We start from the raw sequence: 18097 nt of genomic DNA on the forward strand, positions 1-18097 counted from the left end.
ACTCAGCGAGGCCCAGCCCGCCGCCCGCGACAGCCGCTCCTCCAGCGCCGCCGCGTTCTTGCGCAGCGTCTCCGGGCACAGGGTGGGCTCCTGGGCAGCCTCGGCAGCGCTGTCCCGGTCACCGGGCGGCCGCAACAGCAACTCCAGCGCCTCCACTATACACCCCAGCTCCGGCTCCGGGTCTGCGCCGCCCGCCATGTTGGGGTCGCTGTCAGCGGGAGACGCCATCTTGCGGGTCAAGGGAAGGGGCGGGGCCAGGCTCTGGCGCCATATTGGGAAGGTCGAGCGAGGGGCGGGGCCGCACCGCCCGCCGCCATCTTGGGGAGGTCGGGGAAAGGGAGGGGCCGATCCCAGTGCCTAAAGGGGCTCTGCGAGAGCTGGAGGGGGATTTGGGACAGGGGGGAGGAGTGACAGGACAAGGGGAATTCCTTCCCACTGACAGGGGGCAGGGTTGGGTGGGATATTGAGAAGGAATTCTTGGCTGTGAGGATGGTGAGACCCTGGCACAGATTGCTTAGAGAAGCTGTGGTTGCCCCATCCGTAGCCATCACAGCCAGGTTGGATGGGGCTTGGAGCAACCTGATCTAGTGGAAGGTGTCCCTGCCCCTGGCAGGGGGTTTGGAAGGTCCCTCCCAACCCAAACTGTTTCATGACTAATTTCCCACTTGCCTTTTGGAGGGGGCCATGGCTACAACTGTGGGGGAGGTAAAGCCTTTTAGCACCAGCAGAGCCTCATGCAGAGAGGTTTTCCTAAAAGAATTTATTATTTCAATTTTATATAAAAACAATACAATCAACACTTGGCCAAGGCTGGTTTCCCAGCTCACATCAGACCCTTTTTTCATGATAAAAAATACAAACAACAGCTAAACATGAGGGTCAGGATTTCGGGAAAGCCCTTTGATTTCTGAAAGCACCTTTCATTGACTGCACACTAATTACACCTGGCGTGATATGGGAGGAAATCAAGCCATAATCTGGGATACGGAAAAATAGAAATCTGCCTGTACATACTCCAGCAAATACAATTCCCTGCGAGGGCGTATCTTTGGTCTGTGTCGATCGAGCACCTCACCCCGCTGCTCCAGCGCCGGGTTCATGATCTGAGCGCGGTGGGAGAGCGGCTGTGCGGGGCTGGGAGCACGAGGTATTTTGAAGACTGCCAGAGAAACCCTTTTTGTCCATAGAAAAGGGAGGGAGGAGCTGATCCTGGCCTCCTCAGCTGGGAGCACCTCAGCTCCAGAGTGGGAAATGGCCCAAATGGAGCCAAGGGGGCCAGGAAACACACAGACTCCCCAAAAGCCCCGCCATCCACAGTGACACCGATCCTCCCTCAGCGAGGGGGACGTGGGCACTGGGTTGAGCGGGTGTTGGATGGGGGTTTGGCCACCCCTGGGCAGAGACCGAAGTGAGTCCAGAGGGGTGAAATGAGGTGGGGGCAGCGGGGAGTCCCTAATCGTCCTCCTCCCCGCCGCCGTAGAGCTCAGCCAGCTTGCGGAAGCGGCCGCCCCAGTCGTTGAGGTAGTCATAGTCCTGGTCTTCATCGGAGTTGGAGGAGTTGAGGGAGCTGAGTGAGGTGGCCTCCGAGCCACTGCCCTCATAGTCAAACACCAGCAGCGAGTCGTAGGGGGGAGCTGTGGGGTCCGTGTCGGCTGCCTTCAGGTTCTGGGAGGGGCAGAGGAGTCAGTGCCTGTCCACCCTGCACTGGGGGCACCCCAACAGTGCTGGGATGGATGGGGGTGTCACCCCCTGGACTCTCTGGTTCAGGACTCACCTCATCGATGAAGTTCCCGATCTCATCGGGGTTGGCGGGCCGGGGCCGGTACTGGGGGGCAGCCATCAGTGGGGGGGCCACGTCATTGCGGATCACCTCAGGACGGGCATCCAGCCCGCGGTGCAGTTGGCTCAGGTCATAGTCCTGGGGGGACACGAGGAGACAAGGCTCGAGGGACAACCACAGACACCACCACTGGGACCCAGCAGGCAGGGGCTGGTAGGCACAGCCATCCCACCTGGTCCTCCTCGCCACCACCCTCCTCGTCGTAGTGGTAGACATTGTCCCTCATATCGTCCTCGGGAGGCAGCAGTGGCTCCTTCACCACCTTTCTCCTCCTCACAAAAAGCAGCAGCAGCAGCAGCAGGACTGTGGGCAGAGGGACAGGGCGTCAGGGCAGCGGGTCAAGGGCAGCCCTGTCCCTGTCCCTCCCGTGGTACTCACTGAGCAGTGCCAGGATGCCCCCCAGGATGCCCAGGATGGCGGGGACGCCCATGCCTCCAGAGACATATGCTCGGCGCTCGCAGTTTTTGGCCGGCCCTTCGCAGCTGCAGACCTGCGCTTTGACCGGCGTGATCTGATCCTTGCCCTGGGCGTCCAGCAGCTTCAGGAAGACGCTGTACTCCCCTGGCTCCAGCTCCTTCTTCATGCTCAGCTTCACCAGGTCTTGGTGAATCACGGAATTGTTTGGGTTGGAAAATGCCTCCACAAGAAAATTGAGTACAACTGTTCCCTCAGAACTGGCAAGGCCACCACTAACCAATGTCCCCAATTACCACATCCACATGGCTTTTAGATCCCCCAGAGATAGGGATGATGGCTCCATTACTGCCCTGGGCAGCCTGTTCCAGTGCCTGACAACCCTTTCCATGAATGAATTTTCCCCAATATTCAACTTAAACCTCCCCTGGCACAATTTGAGGCCATTCCCTCTTTCCTGGTACTTGTTCCTGGGGATCAGAGCCTGACCTCCACCTGGCTCCACCCTCATGTCAGGTAGTTGGAGAGAGCAAGAAGGTTCCCCCTGAGCCTCTTTTCTCCAGGCTGAGCCCCCCCTGCTCCCTCAGCCACTCCTGGTGCTCCAGACCCTCCCCCAGCTCTGGTTTAGGGACAACCTTGGCACCAGCACAGGACTTTGCCCTGTGGCACTTCCCCAGCCTAATGCCCACTATGGGCCCTGCACCAGCACAGATGGCACCCACCTGGTGGAGTCACCTTGACAGTCCAGTTGATGCTGGAGCCGTGCACCAGCTCTGCCCTGAAGGGGAAGGTGTTGGGGGGCAGGTCCTTGTCGACGATGTTCAGTATCTGCTCCTCAGGCTGCCGGTTGCAGATGTCAAAGTTCCGGGGCTCTGGCACAGGCCCGTTGTCATTCACGTCCTGGAGGAGGAGGAGCAGTGTCCCTGTGCCAGTGGCATCCAGTGGTGACCCTGTGGGGCTGAGAGTCAGCGAGGCACCCGGGGAGGGGCCCCAGGAGCCGCGGGGGGACAGAGGTGCAGCAGCCCCCTCCCCAGGGCGTGGCCGTCACCCTCACCGCTGTCCACGGCCAGGACGATGGCCTTGTAGGTGCTGTTGATGGCGTGTGCTGATTCCCGGTCCAGTGGCTGTGCCGCTGTGACGATGCCATTCTCGGGGTCAATGGCCAACCACCCCGCGGGGTCGCTACCCATGCGGTACCTGGGGGGAGCCAGTGGTCAGCGGGGGGAGATGAAGGGGTGCCCAGTGCAGCACAACTCCTCAGGCACCCCAGCATGGCCCCCTGCCACTATCACCCTTCACTCACGTGATTTTCTGCCTCTGGTCCTTGTCAGGGTCCTTGGCTGTGTAGGAGGTGACCTGGTAGCCCACTGGCACATCCTCCATCACTTCCACTTTCTTGACCGGGGGCACGAAGATGGGGGGCTCGTTCACATCCCTGACCACCACCAAGACACTGGCCGTGGCAGGCTTCAGGGGCACGGAGAAGGGGACCTCGTTCTCCACCGCCACCACAAGGTGGTACTGCTGCTGGGTCTCGTAATCCAGGCCCTGGGGGAGGGAAAGGAGCTGGGTAGTGCCAGAAGGGAGGTGGCCGGTCCTGGGGTGGCCGTGTGAGACTGGTACCCACCTTGGCAGTTTTCAGGAGCCCATCGTTGTTTTTGGGGTCAGTGGTGATGCTGAAGTCACCCATCGGGTCCCCACTCTGGATGCGGTAGATGGCCTTCCAGGCCGGGGAGTCTGGCATGTCTTGGTCTGTCACGTGCAGCCGGGCCACCAACACCCCAGGCTCATTCTCATTCACTGACCCCTCGTACTGCAAGAGCAGGGACAGTGATGGTCACCCCTGTGGCCTCAAGCACCCTGTGTGGGGGCTTGTGCCACGATGCCCAGGGAGAGCAGCGGCTGTGGGACCGGGGGGTACCATGTTGGGGTCGAAGACAGGAGGGTTGTCATTGGTGTCAGTGACTTTGATGATGGCAGTGGCAGTGTTGGTCAGGCCAAAGCCCTCCTGGTCTGCAGCCTGGATGATCAGTGTGTAGTTGGGAGTGGTCTGCAGGGCAAAATGACACAGGTTAGGGCAGGGGTGGGGGCCAGGATGATCCCCTCCTCTGGGTATTGCCTGCCTGCACCTCCACCCTTCTTTGGCTTCACTGTTCCCTGTTGGCACAGATGCAGTCGACGTCCCCACTGCCCACCCGAGGGGCTGGCACGCGCCTGCTCCTGGGGCTTAGCAGGACTGGGAGTCCCTGTGATGGCACTGCACCCACTCTGTGGCTCAGCAGTGCTGGGGGTCCCTGCAGTGTCCCTAGCACAGCCCCTGATGGGCTCAGGGCTGCAGATACCCCCAGAGCTGGGGATGGTGACCCAGGGATGGCAAGTCCCTGAACTGGACGCACCCCAGGATTTCAACATCCCCAGTCTCCCCTTGCTTGGCATGTCCCTCTGCAGAGGTGCTGCAGGTTCCCCTGGGACATGGTGAGGGCACCCACCTCCCGGTCCAGCCCCGTGCCAATGACGCTAATGATGCCCTTCTCGGGGTTGATGGTGAACATCTTCTGCCCGCCCTTGGGCTCCTCACTGAGGATGGAGTAGCTGATAATGCCGTTGTTCACGTTCACCGCATCGTCTGCATCCGTGGCATTCACGGTCATCACGGATGTGCCTGGACATCGAGACAAGCCGAGGAGATTTTACTCATGGGACAGAACCCACTGGACACCCTGGAACTGCCCCTGCTCGGGGCTCTGTGTGGTCTCAGCTCAGAGTCCCCCACGCACCCGGCTTGGCGTTCTCCTCGATGTAGCCAACAAAGACTTGCTGGGTAAAGACAGGCCGGTTGTCATTCTGGTCAGTGACGGTGATGATGATCTCCATGGGGTCCTCCACGGGCTGCCCATTGGCTGACACGGCATGGGAGTAGAGCTGCAAGAATACAGTCAGCCTGCGTGCAGCCCTCAGGACCGTCCCCCCCTGCTGCAGGTCCCCACTCACTCACTATGTACTTATCCTTCTCCTCCCGGTCCAGAGGCTTTGTCACCTCCAGCCATCCTGTCTCCCGCTCGATGATGAAGACACCCACAGGGATGGTGTCTGCTCCCTGCCCTGTAATGCTGTAGAAAACCTTGGTCTCCTTGTCCTTGTTGGATTTGATCTGGCAGTGAGATGGGAAGATGGGGTTGAGAAGGGTTCTGGTGCTCTCCCATTCCCACACCCTGTCCCCTCGGGGCCCTGTACCTGCACCAGCTTCTTGGGGAAGGGCCCCCGCTCGTTTTCGGGGCAGTTGATGGGGGGAATGACCCAGTCCCTCTTCTGCCGCCGGAGGCCGTGTCTGTGCTCCGGGAAGGTCAGCACGTCGGGTGCTGTGTCCTGCAGGGAGAATGGCTCTGCTCAGTGCCAGCACCTTGCTGAGCCCTCTGCACCGGGGAGAGGGGCTGCCATGACCCCAGCGATTGGGTCTGTGCTTTACCTGCTGCATCTGGTTGTGGTGTCGGTGGTGCTGGTGCCACTGCCGGCGCAGGGTCACCTTGGCCGAGTGCCTCTTGCCTGCAGTGTCCCACGTGTGCACGGTGAAGGTGATCTCCCGCCGCTGGAGCTGCAGGGGCCGGGCCGCAGAAACGACGCCATTGCGGCTCACCTTGAAGCGTGTGTCGTCCGGGAGGAAGGCGGCCCGGTGCGGCTCTCCACAGTCCACAAAGCTCACTGGGGACAGGGCAGCGGGTGGGCAGGGTGTCCCGGCGACATGGGCACACATGGCATGGCCACAGCTCAGGGGCCCAGGGGGGACTGTGGGGTCACAGGGGGCAGCAGGGATGCTCCACACACACCCTGCCAGGATCCTGTCCTGGGCATGGCACATGGGGCATCCCTGCCCTGGCTTTGGTCCAAGACTGGGCGCTGCACAACCAGCAGTGCCATAGGATCCCAGCCAGACAGTGACAATAGGGCAAGTGGCACTTGGTACAGCATGTCCCTGTCCCCAGCACCGTGTACGGCACGGCACCACACATGGCACATCCCCACACATGGCACATGGCACACCCCCATGCAGGTGTACCCTGTGGCACAGCATGTCTCCGGGTGTGGCATGTCACCACCACCATGCCTGAGGCAGAGGGTGCCACTGCTCTGGCTGCTTTTCCAATAAAAACAAGGGCACAGTTGCTCACCTGCGCTGGCACCCAGTGCCCCAGCAGACCAGGCACTGCAGGTGGGGTACAGTGACCTACGAGGGTCATGTGGCTGGGCACTGTGACCACACATCTGCAGCAGAGACAGCCCAGGATGTGTCGTGCTGTGGGATTGGGACGTCAACCTCTGAGCAAGAAGGTGCTACCCCCAGGGCACCTCTGGCATTTGGTGCACCCAGCCTGCCCAGGTACCCTCTAGGACCCCCAACCCCAGGCACAGCAGGCACCTGCCACACACCGGGGCAGGCGAGGTCCCAGTGTCACCAGCTTGGCACCACACTGGGTGTGGCACAAGCCAGGCCAGCAGGCAGCGGTGGTCAGCCGGCATCACATGAACCGGGGCCGCGCAGCCGCAGCTCCTGAACAAACACCCTTTGTCTGGAGAGGGTTGTTAGAGCCGCCTCCCGCAGCCAGCGCGGCTGCCATCCCCCGGCGTGACCCGCCGTGGGAAGGGGATGTGCCCAGGGTGGGTGGAAGGCACCGGTGGGGGTGACATCAGTCCACGTGCAGCTCAGGAATTCGAGGGTGGCTGTGGGATGGAGGGGGAGTGATCACTGCCCCCCTGCCCACTACGGTGCCCTCGACCCAGCCCATGGGAACCTGCAGGCGCGATGCCAGCCCTGCTCAGCCCCACGGCGGGACCCCCGGCCAAGGCTGGGGGCTGGAGGAGCCGGTGGGGCCGGCTGGGCAGGAACGTGCCAGGGCAGGCCGGGTGCTGCCGTGGTGGGGAACAGGAGGCACTCGGCACCCACGGGCACAGGCACAGTGCCTGGCTCTAGGCCCTGGCATGGTGTTGGGTGGGTGCAGCAAGGGGCAGCGTGAGGCCCCCAGCCCTACACTGGGTGCAATGAGTGCGCAGTGCTCGACCCCCACTGGATTCAACGAGAGTTGGGTGCTCAGTGCCTGCTCCCCCTTTCCCACTCCCCCCTCTCCTGCTCCCTCCCTTCCCACCTGGCCATGCACAACCTGTTTTTCCAGTTTGGCTGAAGGAGAGTCGTCCCCAGCCGTCCTCAGCCCTCCCTTCCCCGAGGCTGGGAGCCCGGGGGCCCCTCTCCTTTCTGGGAATGATGGGGTGGGAGGAGAGGAGGCCTCAGAGGGTCCCACAGTGGGATCCCCCCCCACTTTCCATCTGTCTCCCCCCACTCCCCCACAAGGAGCTGGGACAACCAGACTCTGGCATGACCAGGCTGCCAAACAGGGTGTGGACCTGAGATCCCACACAGGGGACCAGGGTAGCCCCCCAAACCCACCCCTGTGGGGTCTTGACAGGGCTGGACATGGGCAGAGCCAGGTGCCATCACCCCTGCAATGCCACCACTAGCGGTGCCAACACCCCAGCAGTGCCAGGGCGGGGGGGCTCACCCCGGGGTGAAGGTGCTGCGGGTGGCACGTCCCATGACTGACGTCACCCTAGTTTCGCTGTGACTTCAGACTCTCGAGGTTTCCCCACCCAGGGCTGACGGGGACAATCCCAGCCCCCGCCACGTCCCCACCACACCTGAGCCCCCAGACCCACGGAGCAGAGCCCCGGGGAGGCCGCAGCCCCCGCACAGGTGTTTCGCCGCCCCGGCGCCGCGCGGGGCCTGTCTGGACCTGTTGGAGGGAAAACACCGCGCTCAACTCATCAGGCTAATTACAGGCCAGCTCCTCAGCCTGGCCGAGGGCTTTGAGCTGCTGTGTAGCACGGCATGGCCCGACACCCACCAGGCTTGGCCACCCCATGGCTGGCATCACCATGGCACAGCCAGGAATCACTGGGTGACACACGGCCCCCACGGGCAGACGGCCGTTTCCTTCCTCCCACGCCCTGTCTGTGCCAGGAACCGAGAACTGAAAGTGCTGGTGCAAGAACATGGGATACCCAGGAGGTCTCTGTGCCACAGGGCTGCCCCGTCACCCTGGTATCAGGCACAGCCCTGATGGACATCGGTTTCTGCGCAGGCGACTCTGTTAATGATCAACCACAAAGCCAACAAATGCAATTCCTGGGGTGTGGGGCAGGGTTTGGCTCCTGGCTCACCCAGACAAAGCCTTTCTGGAACCAAGGGTGTTTGAGAGCCCCTGGCACAGTGCTGGGTGCTCAGTACCCTTCAGCTCTGTGCCCACCTCAACCACCCTGGCACACCACCGTCAGCCATGAACTGGCGCAGATGGCAATGGCCCAACTGCTGTGCAGCCCTAGTACCCACAGAGCTCCTTTTGGGGATCCCAAAGTGGCAGCAGGCCCCCAGTACTTGCTTCTCTGGGTGCACCTCTCCCCAGTGCCCCCACCACACTGGGACAGGACTTTGGTGCCAGCACAGTGGGACACCAATGTTCCCAAAACCTGAGAAGCCCATCCCAGTGCCCGTCCCAGTGCCCATCCCCCTGCCAAGAGCCGCCCTGGGGGGCTGCACTGGGAGGCCAAAGGGGAGTTTGCCCCGGTGAACCCTGGGTGCCAGGTGAGGCGTGGGGCAGGATGGGTGCCTGTGCACCCACACCCCAATCTGCCAGCCCCGACAGGTCTCCGGCGCCTGAGTCAGCGCCGCCTACGCCGGCGCACCCCGGGGAGCGGCACCCACTGCCCCGTGCCACGATGCCGTCCCGTCCTGCAGGACCACCAGTGCCCATACTGGGGCCACTGGTGGCCTCATTGCGGCCCCACCTCTGTGTGTGGACACAGCACCACAGCTCTGTCCCCAATGTCACCTGCCACCACAGCAAGCCTGTCCCCCCCCACCACCATGGCACCATCCCCACTGTCATGGAACTGCCCCCATGGCACCATCCCCACTGCCACAGCACTGTCCCCACGGAACTGGGCAGAGCATCTCCCCATGCTCACCCAAGAACCACTCAGGCACAGAGCCACGGCTTCGTGTCCTCCATTGCCCACTCCTGTCCAACACACCCACCCCATCCCCGTGGTCCCGTCCCCATCCCCACGGTCCCATCCCCGTCCCCACGGTCCTGTCCACATTCCCACAGCCTCCCTGTCCCTCAGAGCCACGCATCCCCATGTCCTTACCTCGTCCCAGGGCCCGTCCTGCTGCCACGCTGTCCCGCGGTACGGTCAGGGCGAAGGTCTCGGCGGTGAAGCCAGGCTGGCATGGCGTTGCCCGCTGGCACAGCCGGTGCCCGCTCTGCCCAGAGTGAGACGTTAACATCGGGCAGGGTTCCAGGCAGGGTCCCGCTGCCCGGGGAGGGTCTTGGCGGGGTCCCGGGCAGGGTCCTGCCGCCCCATCCCGTGGCTCACCTGGAGCAGGAGGAGGAGGAGGAGGCAGAGCGGGGCCGGGCAGCCCGCCCGCCGCCCCATGGCTGGTGCCGGTGCCAGTGCCGGTGCCGGTGCCGGTGCCGGTGCCGTGCCGGTGGGTGCCGGAGGGATCGGGCGCTGCTGCTGCAGAGCCGCAGGTGCGTCGGGTCCCAACCGATCCCGATCCCGCCCCGCAGGTCCTGGTCCCCCCCGGGAACCGCCCCGTCCCGCCCCGATGGGAGGCGGTACTGTCCCGCCTGTACGCGGGAACCCGGTACTCCCGGGACCCTGGACCCTCGCGCCCCCGGGATCCCGATACCCCCAACACCCTTCACGGTACTACCACTCACCAGTACCGTGGTACTCCCGATACCCCTTCAGCCCCTGGTACCCCCAGTACCTCACCAGCCCCCAGTATCCCCAATACCCCTGATGCTCTGCATGTCCTGGGTACCCCCGGACCCCCCCCAACCCCAATACTCTCAGCACCCAGCCCAGGCTCTCCGTGGGTGCCCATCCAGGACTGCGGTAGCAGGGGCTGTCGGTGGGTGACAGGAGTCAGGAGCACCCCAGGGTGTCCCCACACCATGGCCCCACAGGTCCCAGCTCCGCAGGTGAGCAAACATTGTACCCAGGGAGTCCCCGATGCAGCAAGGGCCCTTTGGGGTGCCGCAGCCCCCTGCCTTCTCCTTCACCTCTCTGGCCCCAGACACAGCATGGCCAGGGCTGACCCCACAGCACGGCCCCAGGGATGTTTGGTGCCACCAGCTGCCCCCACCTATGGTTCCTAGGGGCTGAGCCTGGAGCCAGTGGGAGAACCCCAGGGCTGAGGGTCCTGCTGGGGGCTGGGGGCTGCCATGCCCACCCATGCCAGCACCCTTGGGCACTCTAGGGTGACAACCTGGGGGGTTGCCGGCCTCCAGCTGCCCCAGCATGGGGGGGATTGCCAGGGCGGGAGGAATTTGGCACCAGCAATGCCCTGGAGCACAGGGTGGGGGGTCAGTGTCCTGCCCCTGCCCACCAGCACCCCATAGAGACAAGGACACCCTGGGGGGCAACAGGCAGTGCCCCTGCATAGGTGATGCTGCTGCTGTGCTGTGGGACCCACACTGGGGTGGGCAAGGGGGGACAGGTCTAGGGGGGGGTCACTGAGGGGCTGGGGTCAGCGCTGACCCCCAGGGCACAAAGTAACACAGAACCTGAAGCGTCTAAAAAAACCAAATCCTTTATTAAAACTGACCCAGCTGCCATCCCCTCATCTGCAGCATCACACGCTGTCATTCCATACCTTAAAAAATAGATAATAACCACAAAAACGCGGGCAAGGAGGCGAGGGGGCTGCGCTGGGGGGGAGGGCATGGCTGGGGGGGATCCCCCAAGGCACAAGCAGCGATAAGGCAGGGGGCAGCGGGGCAGGGGTCCCTAATCGTCCTCCTCCCCGCCACCATAGAGCTCAGCCAGCTTGCGGAAGCGGCTGCCCCAGTCGTTGAGGTAGTCATAGTCCTGGTCTTCATCGGAGTTGGAGGAGTTGAGGGAGCTGAGTGAGGTGGCCTCCGAGCCACTGCCCTCATAGTCGAACACCAGCAGCGAGTCGTAGGGGGGAGCTGTGGGGTCCGTGTCGGCCGCCTTCAGGTTCTGGGAGGGGCAGAGGAGTCAGAGCTTTTCACCCCTGAGCTGGTGTAGATGTGGGTATCACCCCCCGGGCCCAAACTCCAGACTCACCTCCTCGATGAAGGTGCCGATGTCATCAGGGTCGGCGGGTCGGGGTCGGTACTGAGGGGCTGGCAGGAGGGTGGGAGCCACGTCATTGCGGATCACCTCGGGACGGGCATCCAAACCCCGGTGCAGCTGCCGCAGGTCGTAGTCCTGGAGACACACACACATGGAGAGAGTCAGGGTCAGGCTGCCCCCACTATCACTAGGCCCCACAAACTCCCCACACCTACCTGGTCCTCCTCGCCACCACCCTCCTCCCCATAGTAGAAGATGTTGTCCCGTGTGTCATCCTCAGGCAGCAGCAGAGGCTCCTTTGTCACCTTCCTCCTCCTCACGAAGAGCAGCAGCAGCAGCAGGATGACTGGAGGGGAGCAGAGGTGTCAGCAGGGATGAGTGTCGCCCACTGTGCCCAATGCTGAGGACATCCCCACAGCCCCAGGACCCCCGGGACTCCCACTCACGCAGCAGGGCCAGCAGCGCGCCCAGGGCTGCGAGGACGAAGGGCAGGGCGGTGACGGGCTGGGGTCTCTGGGGGCAGCCCTGCGCTGGCCCCTCACAGGCACAGACCCGCGCGGTGACCACGGTCACCTGGGCCCTGCCCGGCCGGTCCAGCAGCCGCAGGTACACACTGTAGGTGTCTGGCTCCAGCGCTGCCACCAGCCGCAGGGTCACCGTGTCACCTGTGGGAGACAAGGGGGCTTGTGGGGGACTCACTGGGAGCACAAATGTGGCACGGCTGCCTCTGTCAAGGACCCCCTACGTTACCTTTGGAGCCCTCATGTTACCTGTTTCACCCACCTCCACGGCCCAGCTGTCCCCCGAGCCGTGGGTGAGCTCGGCGCGGAAGGGGCCGGTGTTGGGAGGCAGGTCCCTGTCGGTGACAGTGAGGACCTGGGGCTCAGGGCTGCGCTGGCACACAGTGATGTCCCGCGGCTCGGCCTCGGGGCCGTTGTCGTTCACATCGAGCAAGGTGAGGAGCAGTGTCCCTGTGCCCGTGGCTGGTGGTGAGCCTGGAGGGGGGATGATGCTGCAGGGGGGACCCCAAAACCAGGACCCTCATGGGGACATGGGTGACTGAGCAGGGGTCAGTCAGACCTCAAATCAGGATCCTCACAGGGATGGGGATGCCTCAAGCAGGGGTGGGGACAGAAGAGAGTGATGCTGGAGGGAGGACCCCCAAAATCAGGATTCTCGCAGGAATGTGGATACCCCAAGCAGGGGTGGGGACAGAGGGGAGCCCCAAAACCAAGATTCTCACGGGGACAGGGATACTCCAGGCAAGGGTAGGGACAGTGGAGAGCAATGCTGAAGGGGAAAGTCCCAAACCCAAGATCCTCATGGGGCCACAGATGCCCCGGGCAGGGGTGGGGCCAGGCAACATTGCTCCATGCTGGAGGCTGGGATGTATTTCCCAGCAATGGCAGCACATGCCCCTCACGTGGGAGAGGGAACAAGGGCCCTTTCATGTCCCTCACCATCATCCACGGCCAGCAGCACAGCCATGTAAGTGCTGTTCTTCGTGAAGGGGGACTCGCGGTCCAGGTGGTCCCGTGCTGTCACCAGGCCATTGTCGGGGTGCACGGCCAGCCACCCCGCTGGGTCATGTCCCACCAGATACCTGGGAGGGCACAGGGGAGCTGGTGCCGTGGCAGGGGGCAGCAGAGACCCTCCATACCTCGACTCAGATCCTGTCCCCACTCACTTGATCCTCTGCCCCTGTGCCTTGTCAGGGTCCTGGGCTGTGCAGGAGGTGAGGGTCTGCCCCGGCGGCACATCCTCTGACACCGTGGCCAGCTGCACCGGTGGCACAAACACCGGTGCCTCATTGACGTCCTCCACAGTGACCATGACTGTGGCGGTGGCCATCGGCAGCTTCACGACGAAGGGGACCTCGTTGGCCACTGCCACGTGGAGCACGAACTGCTGCTTTGCCTCGTAGTCCAGACCCTGGGAGAGGGGGGAACAGAGGCAGTGAGAGGGGGGCAGGCAGGACCCCGCTGTGGGTAGCAATGGGGTGACACAGTGGTGACACAGACCTTGGCAGTGCGGAGGATGCCCTCATTGGTGACAGGGTCGGTGGCAATGGCAAAGGCACCCCCGTCGTTGCCACGCAGGATGGAGTAGATGGCTCTCCACGCCGGTGTGCCAGGCTCGTCCAGGTCGGTGACAGCCAGCCGGGCCACCTCCCGCCCGGCCACGTTCTCCGGCACAGCTGCCTCGTACTGCGGGTCAGGGCCATTGTCAGCACCACAGCCTGGAGGGCACTGGGGAGGGTCCCACCCGGTGGGGGGGCCAACATTTACCGTTTTGGGGTCGAACTCAGGGGCGTTGTCATTGATGTCGGCGATCTCAATGACAGCCAGCGCCGTGGTGGTCAGTCCCTCGCCATCCAGGTCGGCCGCCTGCACTGTCAGTGTGTACTCCCGCACACGCTGCCGGGGATGGAGAGACAGACAGACACCCCGTCAGCCCCCTGCCTGGGGCTGGGACCCCTACCCTGCAGTGCCACAGAACACACCTCCCGGTCGAGGCCACTGGCGATGACGCTGAGGGTGCCGGTGCCCCGGTTGACAGTGAACATTTGGGGATGGGGCTCCCGTGGCTCCTGGCTCAGGATGGAGTAGGCAATGACACCATTGTAGGTTTCCACTGCATCATCCGCATCCGTGGCTGTCACCTGCATCACGGAAGTGCCTGGGGATGGGGATGTCTCGGTGAGTGGGGTGTGGGGGGACGGTCCCAGGGCTGTCCCTGAGGGATGTGGCTGGTAGGATGCAGAGCTCCCCCAAGGCTCAGGGTCCTACCCGGCAGAGCTCCCTCCAGCACAGAGCCCCTGAACACCTCCTGCGTGAACTGGGGCTTGTTGTCGTTCTGGTCCGTCACCGTCACAATGATCTCCATCGGCTCCTCCACTGGCTTCCCATTCTCAGACACGGCGTGGGAGAAGAGCTGTGGGGCAGGGGGGTGAGTAGGGGATCTGGCACGGTACTCTGACACCCCCCAGCGCACCCCAGCAGGGACCTACGTGGTACTTGTCGATGTGCTCACGGTCCAGCGGCTGCGTCACCTTCATCCAGCCTGACTCCTTCTCAATGGTGAAGATGCCCTCGGGGGGGGCATCCGCTCCCTGCCCTGTGATGCTGTAGAAGATCTTGGTGTCTCTGTCCCGGTTGGATTTGATCTGGGAGGACACACGGGGAGGGGGTCAGTACCCCCCACCACATCACACCCTGCCCCAATGCAGTGGGCATGGACATCCCAGCACCCACCTCTGTGCCCAGACCTCCAGCTCAGATCGACCCCCTCTTACCTGAACCAGTTTTTTGGGGAAGGGGCCCCTCTCGTTTTCAGGAACCTTGATGGGGGGGATCACCCAGTCCCTCTTCTGCCTCCTGAGAGCAGCGTGAGCCCCGGGGAGCTCCTGTGGGATGGGGGTGAGTGAGGGCACAGCTTGCTGGGGGGCCAGGGGATGGGGAACACAACAGGGCAGGATTACCTGGGGGGAGCGCCTGCTCTGCATGGGAACTGGAACAGGGTCCGGCTGGCCGGCGTCATCCCAGGGGGAATCAGCATCTGGGAGGGGTACGGCGAGTGCTCTGCCCACCCTCGGCAGTTGCATGGGGCCCGTGTCCTCCTGCACCCCAACATTGCACTCCTCGGTCCCGCACGGCCCCGTGCAGCCTCCGGAGCTCCCTGCGAGGGTGGAGGGTCAAGAGGCTGGGAGGGGACCTATCCCCCAGCACTCCCAGGCAGCAACCACCAGCTCCAGGACTCGCAATGCCCCAGAGTCCCGAGGCAGAATGGGGCAGGGGACAGTGGGAGTGGGGCAGGGGACAGTGGAAGCGGGGTAAGGGACGCCGGGAGCCGTACGGGAGTGCAGTGGGGGAGTGCAGTGGAAGTTTCGGTGGAAGTTTCGGCTTTGTTTCACAGATGATGGGAAATTCCTGGGCGGGCAGAGCCCTGCCCCAGTCCCCTCCCGGTGATGTGTCACCCCCCTAGGGGCTCCCAACCCCCCGTGGCCAGGACATTGGGCTCTGAATCTCCCTCCCCCCCTCCCACGCTGCATCCCCCGTGCTGGACACGGCCCTGACTCCGCACCCCCCCGGGGCCAGGATTAGGGGATTAGCGGAGCTGAGCCAGCTCTGGGCGGCCGAGCGGCTCGGGGGGGTCGGGCAGCGGGGCTGAGGGGGCTGCGGGAAGCATGGAATGAGGCAGGGAGAGCTGTGCTCCACGGCTGCCTCACACCGGGCAGGCAGCGAGCCCGGGGGCTCAGCGGCCGAGCCCCGAGGGCAGTGCCGGGGCCCCTCCCAGCCGCGATGGACGCGGTAAGGGGGGCTGGAGGGACCTCATTCACCCTGGGAAACAGGTCTGGGGAACAAGGAGCCCGGGGAAGCCCCCAGCCCCGGCCGTGGGGAGCCCTCAGTCCTCATCTGTGCCACACGTCACTTCTCCCCACCGAAGGGCCAGGCGGCACAGGGGGTAACCCCACCGTGCCCCCGGGGTCCCTCCTTGCAGAGCCCACATGGCACCGCGCCCGCTGGGTGCCGAGGCGGAGCCCTACGGTTGGTGCCTGGGCCATGTGCTGCCCACGGAGGGGGGTCGCAGTGGCATGGCCAGACCCCAGCCCCTGCCCACGGCGGGGGCCTGGCAGTGCCCAGCTCCGTTCCTGGCAGGCTCAGCCGATGGAAGCGAGATGAGAAGCGGGATGTGGTAGCGGAGGTCGAGGCCTCTCCCTGGCACTTACCGCCAAGGAGAGCTTTTAGTGCCCCCCCGGCCATTAGCTGAGCGCTGGCTCCGGCCGCGTTCCCAGGCAGCCCCAGTCCCCCAGGAGCCTCCAAGCGAAGAGGGCAACAGGCCCAGGCCAAGCGCCAGCACCGGGCCAAGAGCTGGCAGGGAGACCCTGCCCAGCTTCGGCCCCTACCCAGCCCTGAGTCCCTGTGCCAGCTCGGGCCCCTGCACGGCCTCGGGCCAGCTGGACCCCGCACGCTGTTGCCGGAGAAGGGTAGCCCCGAGGCCATCCCGATGGCCAGCGCGGCGCTGGGCACCCACCCTGCGGAGACCCACCCCTGCTGCCGGCGGGTGCCCCATGGCTGGGCCAGAGGCGTCGGCATCGCCGCCACCAGCCCCGTGGGGCCAGACAGGCATCACCAGTCCCACAGGGCACCGCCAGCCCCATGGCCAAGTCCCACAGCCCGAGGAGGGGGGCATTGCCCTATAGCGAGCCCCACGGCCCGGAGGGCCACAGCCCTAGAGCGCAGGAGCCCAGCCGGCCCCATGGCGGAGTCCCACACCCAGGGACCCCCGCCAGTCCCACACCGGGTTCTCCTGCCAATCCCACACCCGAGGTAGTGCGAGGTCCCCGCGAAAAGCAGCGGCTCCACGGCCGGGGGCAAAGTGGGCCCGATCCCGGCAGCAAGGGGGGCCCTGCCGCCCCCACAGCGCCCGTAGCCCCGATCCCGGCCCCGATCGGGGCCCCAGCCCGTCCTCGGATAGCCCCGGGGGTTCCGGTGCCGCCGCGCCCCGACGGTGCGGTTACCTGGTGCGGAGAACAGCTCGCGGCGCAGCCCCGGGGGGGCGCACGGCGGGGCCGGGGAGGGGGCGGCTGCCGGCAAGAGCGGGGGGAGGAGGAAAAGGATGAAGATGGAGAGCGGGCAGAGCCCGGAGCGCGGCCCCCGCATGGCCCGTCCGCTGCTTCTGCCGCCGCCGCCGCTCCGGTCGCCGCCCGCCGCGTCCCGCCCCGTCCCGCCCAGGTGAGGCGGTGGCCGCGCAGGTACCGCCCCGCCCCGCCCCGGAGACCGGCCCCAGCACCCTCCGGGCATCCCCCGGCAATCCCCGGGACCCCTCCATTATTCGCGGGACCCTCCGGCTACCTCCCGTTACCTCCCCGCCACTACTAGCAATCCCCGTTACACCTCTCTGGAAACCTCTGGCAACCCCTGATACAACATGGCACCCCCCGTTACCACCCGGGCACCCTTTCGGCAAGCTCCGGTACCACCCGGGCATCGCCGGTACCCCCTGGAAGTCCCTGGCAATCCCCGGTACCCTCCTTTATCCCGGGCACCCCCCAATACCCCTCGGGCACTGGCTGGTACTCCCCTGAGACCCCCTGGCAACCTTCGGTACCACCCAGGCACCCTCAGCATCTCCCGGGAACCCTCGGGCACCACTTGGTAGCCTCTTGGAAGCTCTCGGCAACCCTGGACAATCCGCGATAACCCCCCACCCCGTTAAGCCCCGGTCACGCCCCGTTACCCCTTGGGGACGCCCCCGGCACCCCTGGGGCACCCATCGGTATCCCCCTGGAAACCCCCGGTAGACCCGAACAACCTTCGGGCACTGCTCGGTACCGGTCAAGCAGCCTCCTGTATCTTCATGCCACCCCCTGGTGCCCCCAGCCCCTCTGCACGGCCCCAAGGACACGCCCGGGCATCCTGGTATCTCTGAGTACCTTCCTGTTACCACCGTGCATCCCTCCAGGTGCCCCCATGAACCCCGGAACCCTTGACCTCCCACCACCACCCCCTGCAGGAACCCCCCAGGGCACTGTCCCTCGGGGGCCACAGGACCCCCCCCACTCCAGCAGGGTTGGGGTGCAGACATGGTCCCCCCCCGGGGGTCCCAGTGCAGGCCTGGGGGTCCTGTGCAGCCATAGGCGGCAGAGGGGGAGGAGGCACCGGGATTAGCAGGAGGAGATCGGGGGGGGGG

General features: G+C 64.6%; 3 protein-coding genes across 4 annotated transcripts in view; all 3 read right to left on the reverse strand.

The window, feature by feature from the left end:
• The window catches only part of TANGO6 (transport and golgi organization 6 homolog), a 26606-nt gene extending 26378 nt beyond the window's left edge, over positions 1–228 (reverse strand). The window contains exon 1 of the mRNA XM_027684906.1: positions 3–228. Within this exon, the coding sequence (XP_027540707.1) occupies positions 3–228 (226 nt within the window). The remainder of the gene's footprint in view (positions 1–2) is intronic.
• A 517-nt stretch (positions 229–745) lies between these two features.
• Positions 746–9760, reverse strand: CDH1 (cadherin 1). The gene is made up of 16 exons (XM_027684890.1): positions 9677–9760; positions 9449–9563; positions 5721–5953; positions 5489–5620; positions 5250–5405; positions 5032–5176; positions 4744–4916; positions 4176–4304; positions 3882–4067; positions 3558–3802; positions 3309–3451; positions 2977–3204; positions 2219–2440; positions 2013–2143; positions 1775–1918; positions 746–1665 (listed from the first exon to the last, which is right to left on the reverse strand). Exons 1-16 carry the CDS (start codon positions 9734–9736, stop codon positions 1453–1455), a joined length of 2655 nt encoding a protein of 884 aa, XP_027540691.1. The 5' UTR covers positions 9737–9760; the 3' UTR covers positions 746–1452.
• A 1119-nt stretch (positions 9761–10879) lies between these two features.
• LOC113968373 (B-cadherin-like) lies at positions 10880–17098 on the reverse strand. Of its 2 annotated transcripts, XM_027684891.1 has the most exons (15): positions 16926–17098; positions 14886–15082; positions 14700–14810; positions 14415–14570; positions 14194–14338; positions 13908–14083; positions 13693–13821; positions 13426–13611; positions 13092–13336; positions 12865–13007; positions 12175–12399; positions 11851–12069; positions 11620–11750; positions 11396–11539; positions 10880–11308 (listed from the first exon to the last, which is right to left on the reverse strand). In XM_027684891.1, exons 1-15 carry the CDS (start codon positions 17065–17067, stop codon positions 11096–11098), a joined length of 2562 nt encoding a protein of 853 aa, XP_027540692.1. In that variant the 5' UTR covers positions 17068–17098; the 3' UTR covers positions 10880–11095. The 2 variants fall into 2 exon arrangements, with proteins under 2 accessions (XP_027540692.1, XP_027540693.1); XM_027684892.1 differs by lacking the exon at positions 12175–12399.
• Positions 17099–18097: the final 999 nt, after the last annotated feature.

The sequence above is a fragment of the Neopelma chrysocephalum genome, unplaced genomic scaffold (genome assembly GCF_003984885.1).
Source record: "Neopelma chrysocephalum unplaced genomic scaffold, ASM398488v2 Primary Assembly neopelma1_68, whole genome shotgun sequence".
Classification (NCBI taxonomy): Eukaryota; Metazoa; Chordata; class Aves; order Passeriformes; family Pipridae; genus Neopelma; species Neopelma chrysocephalum.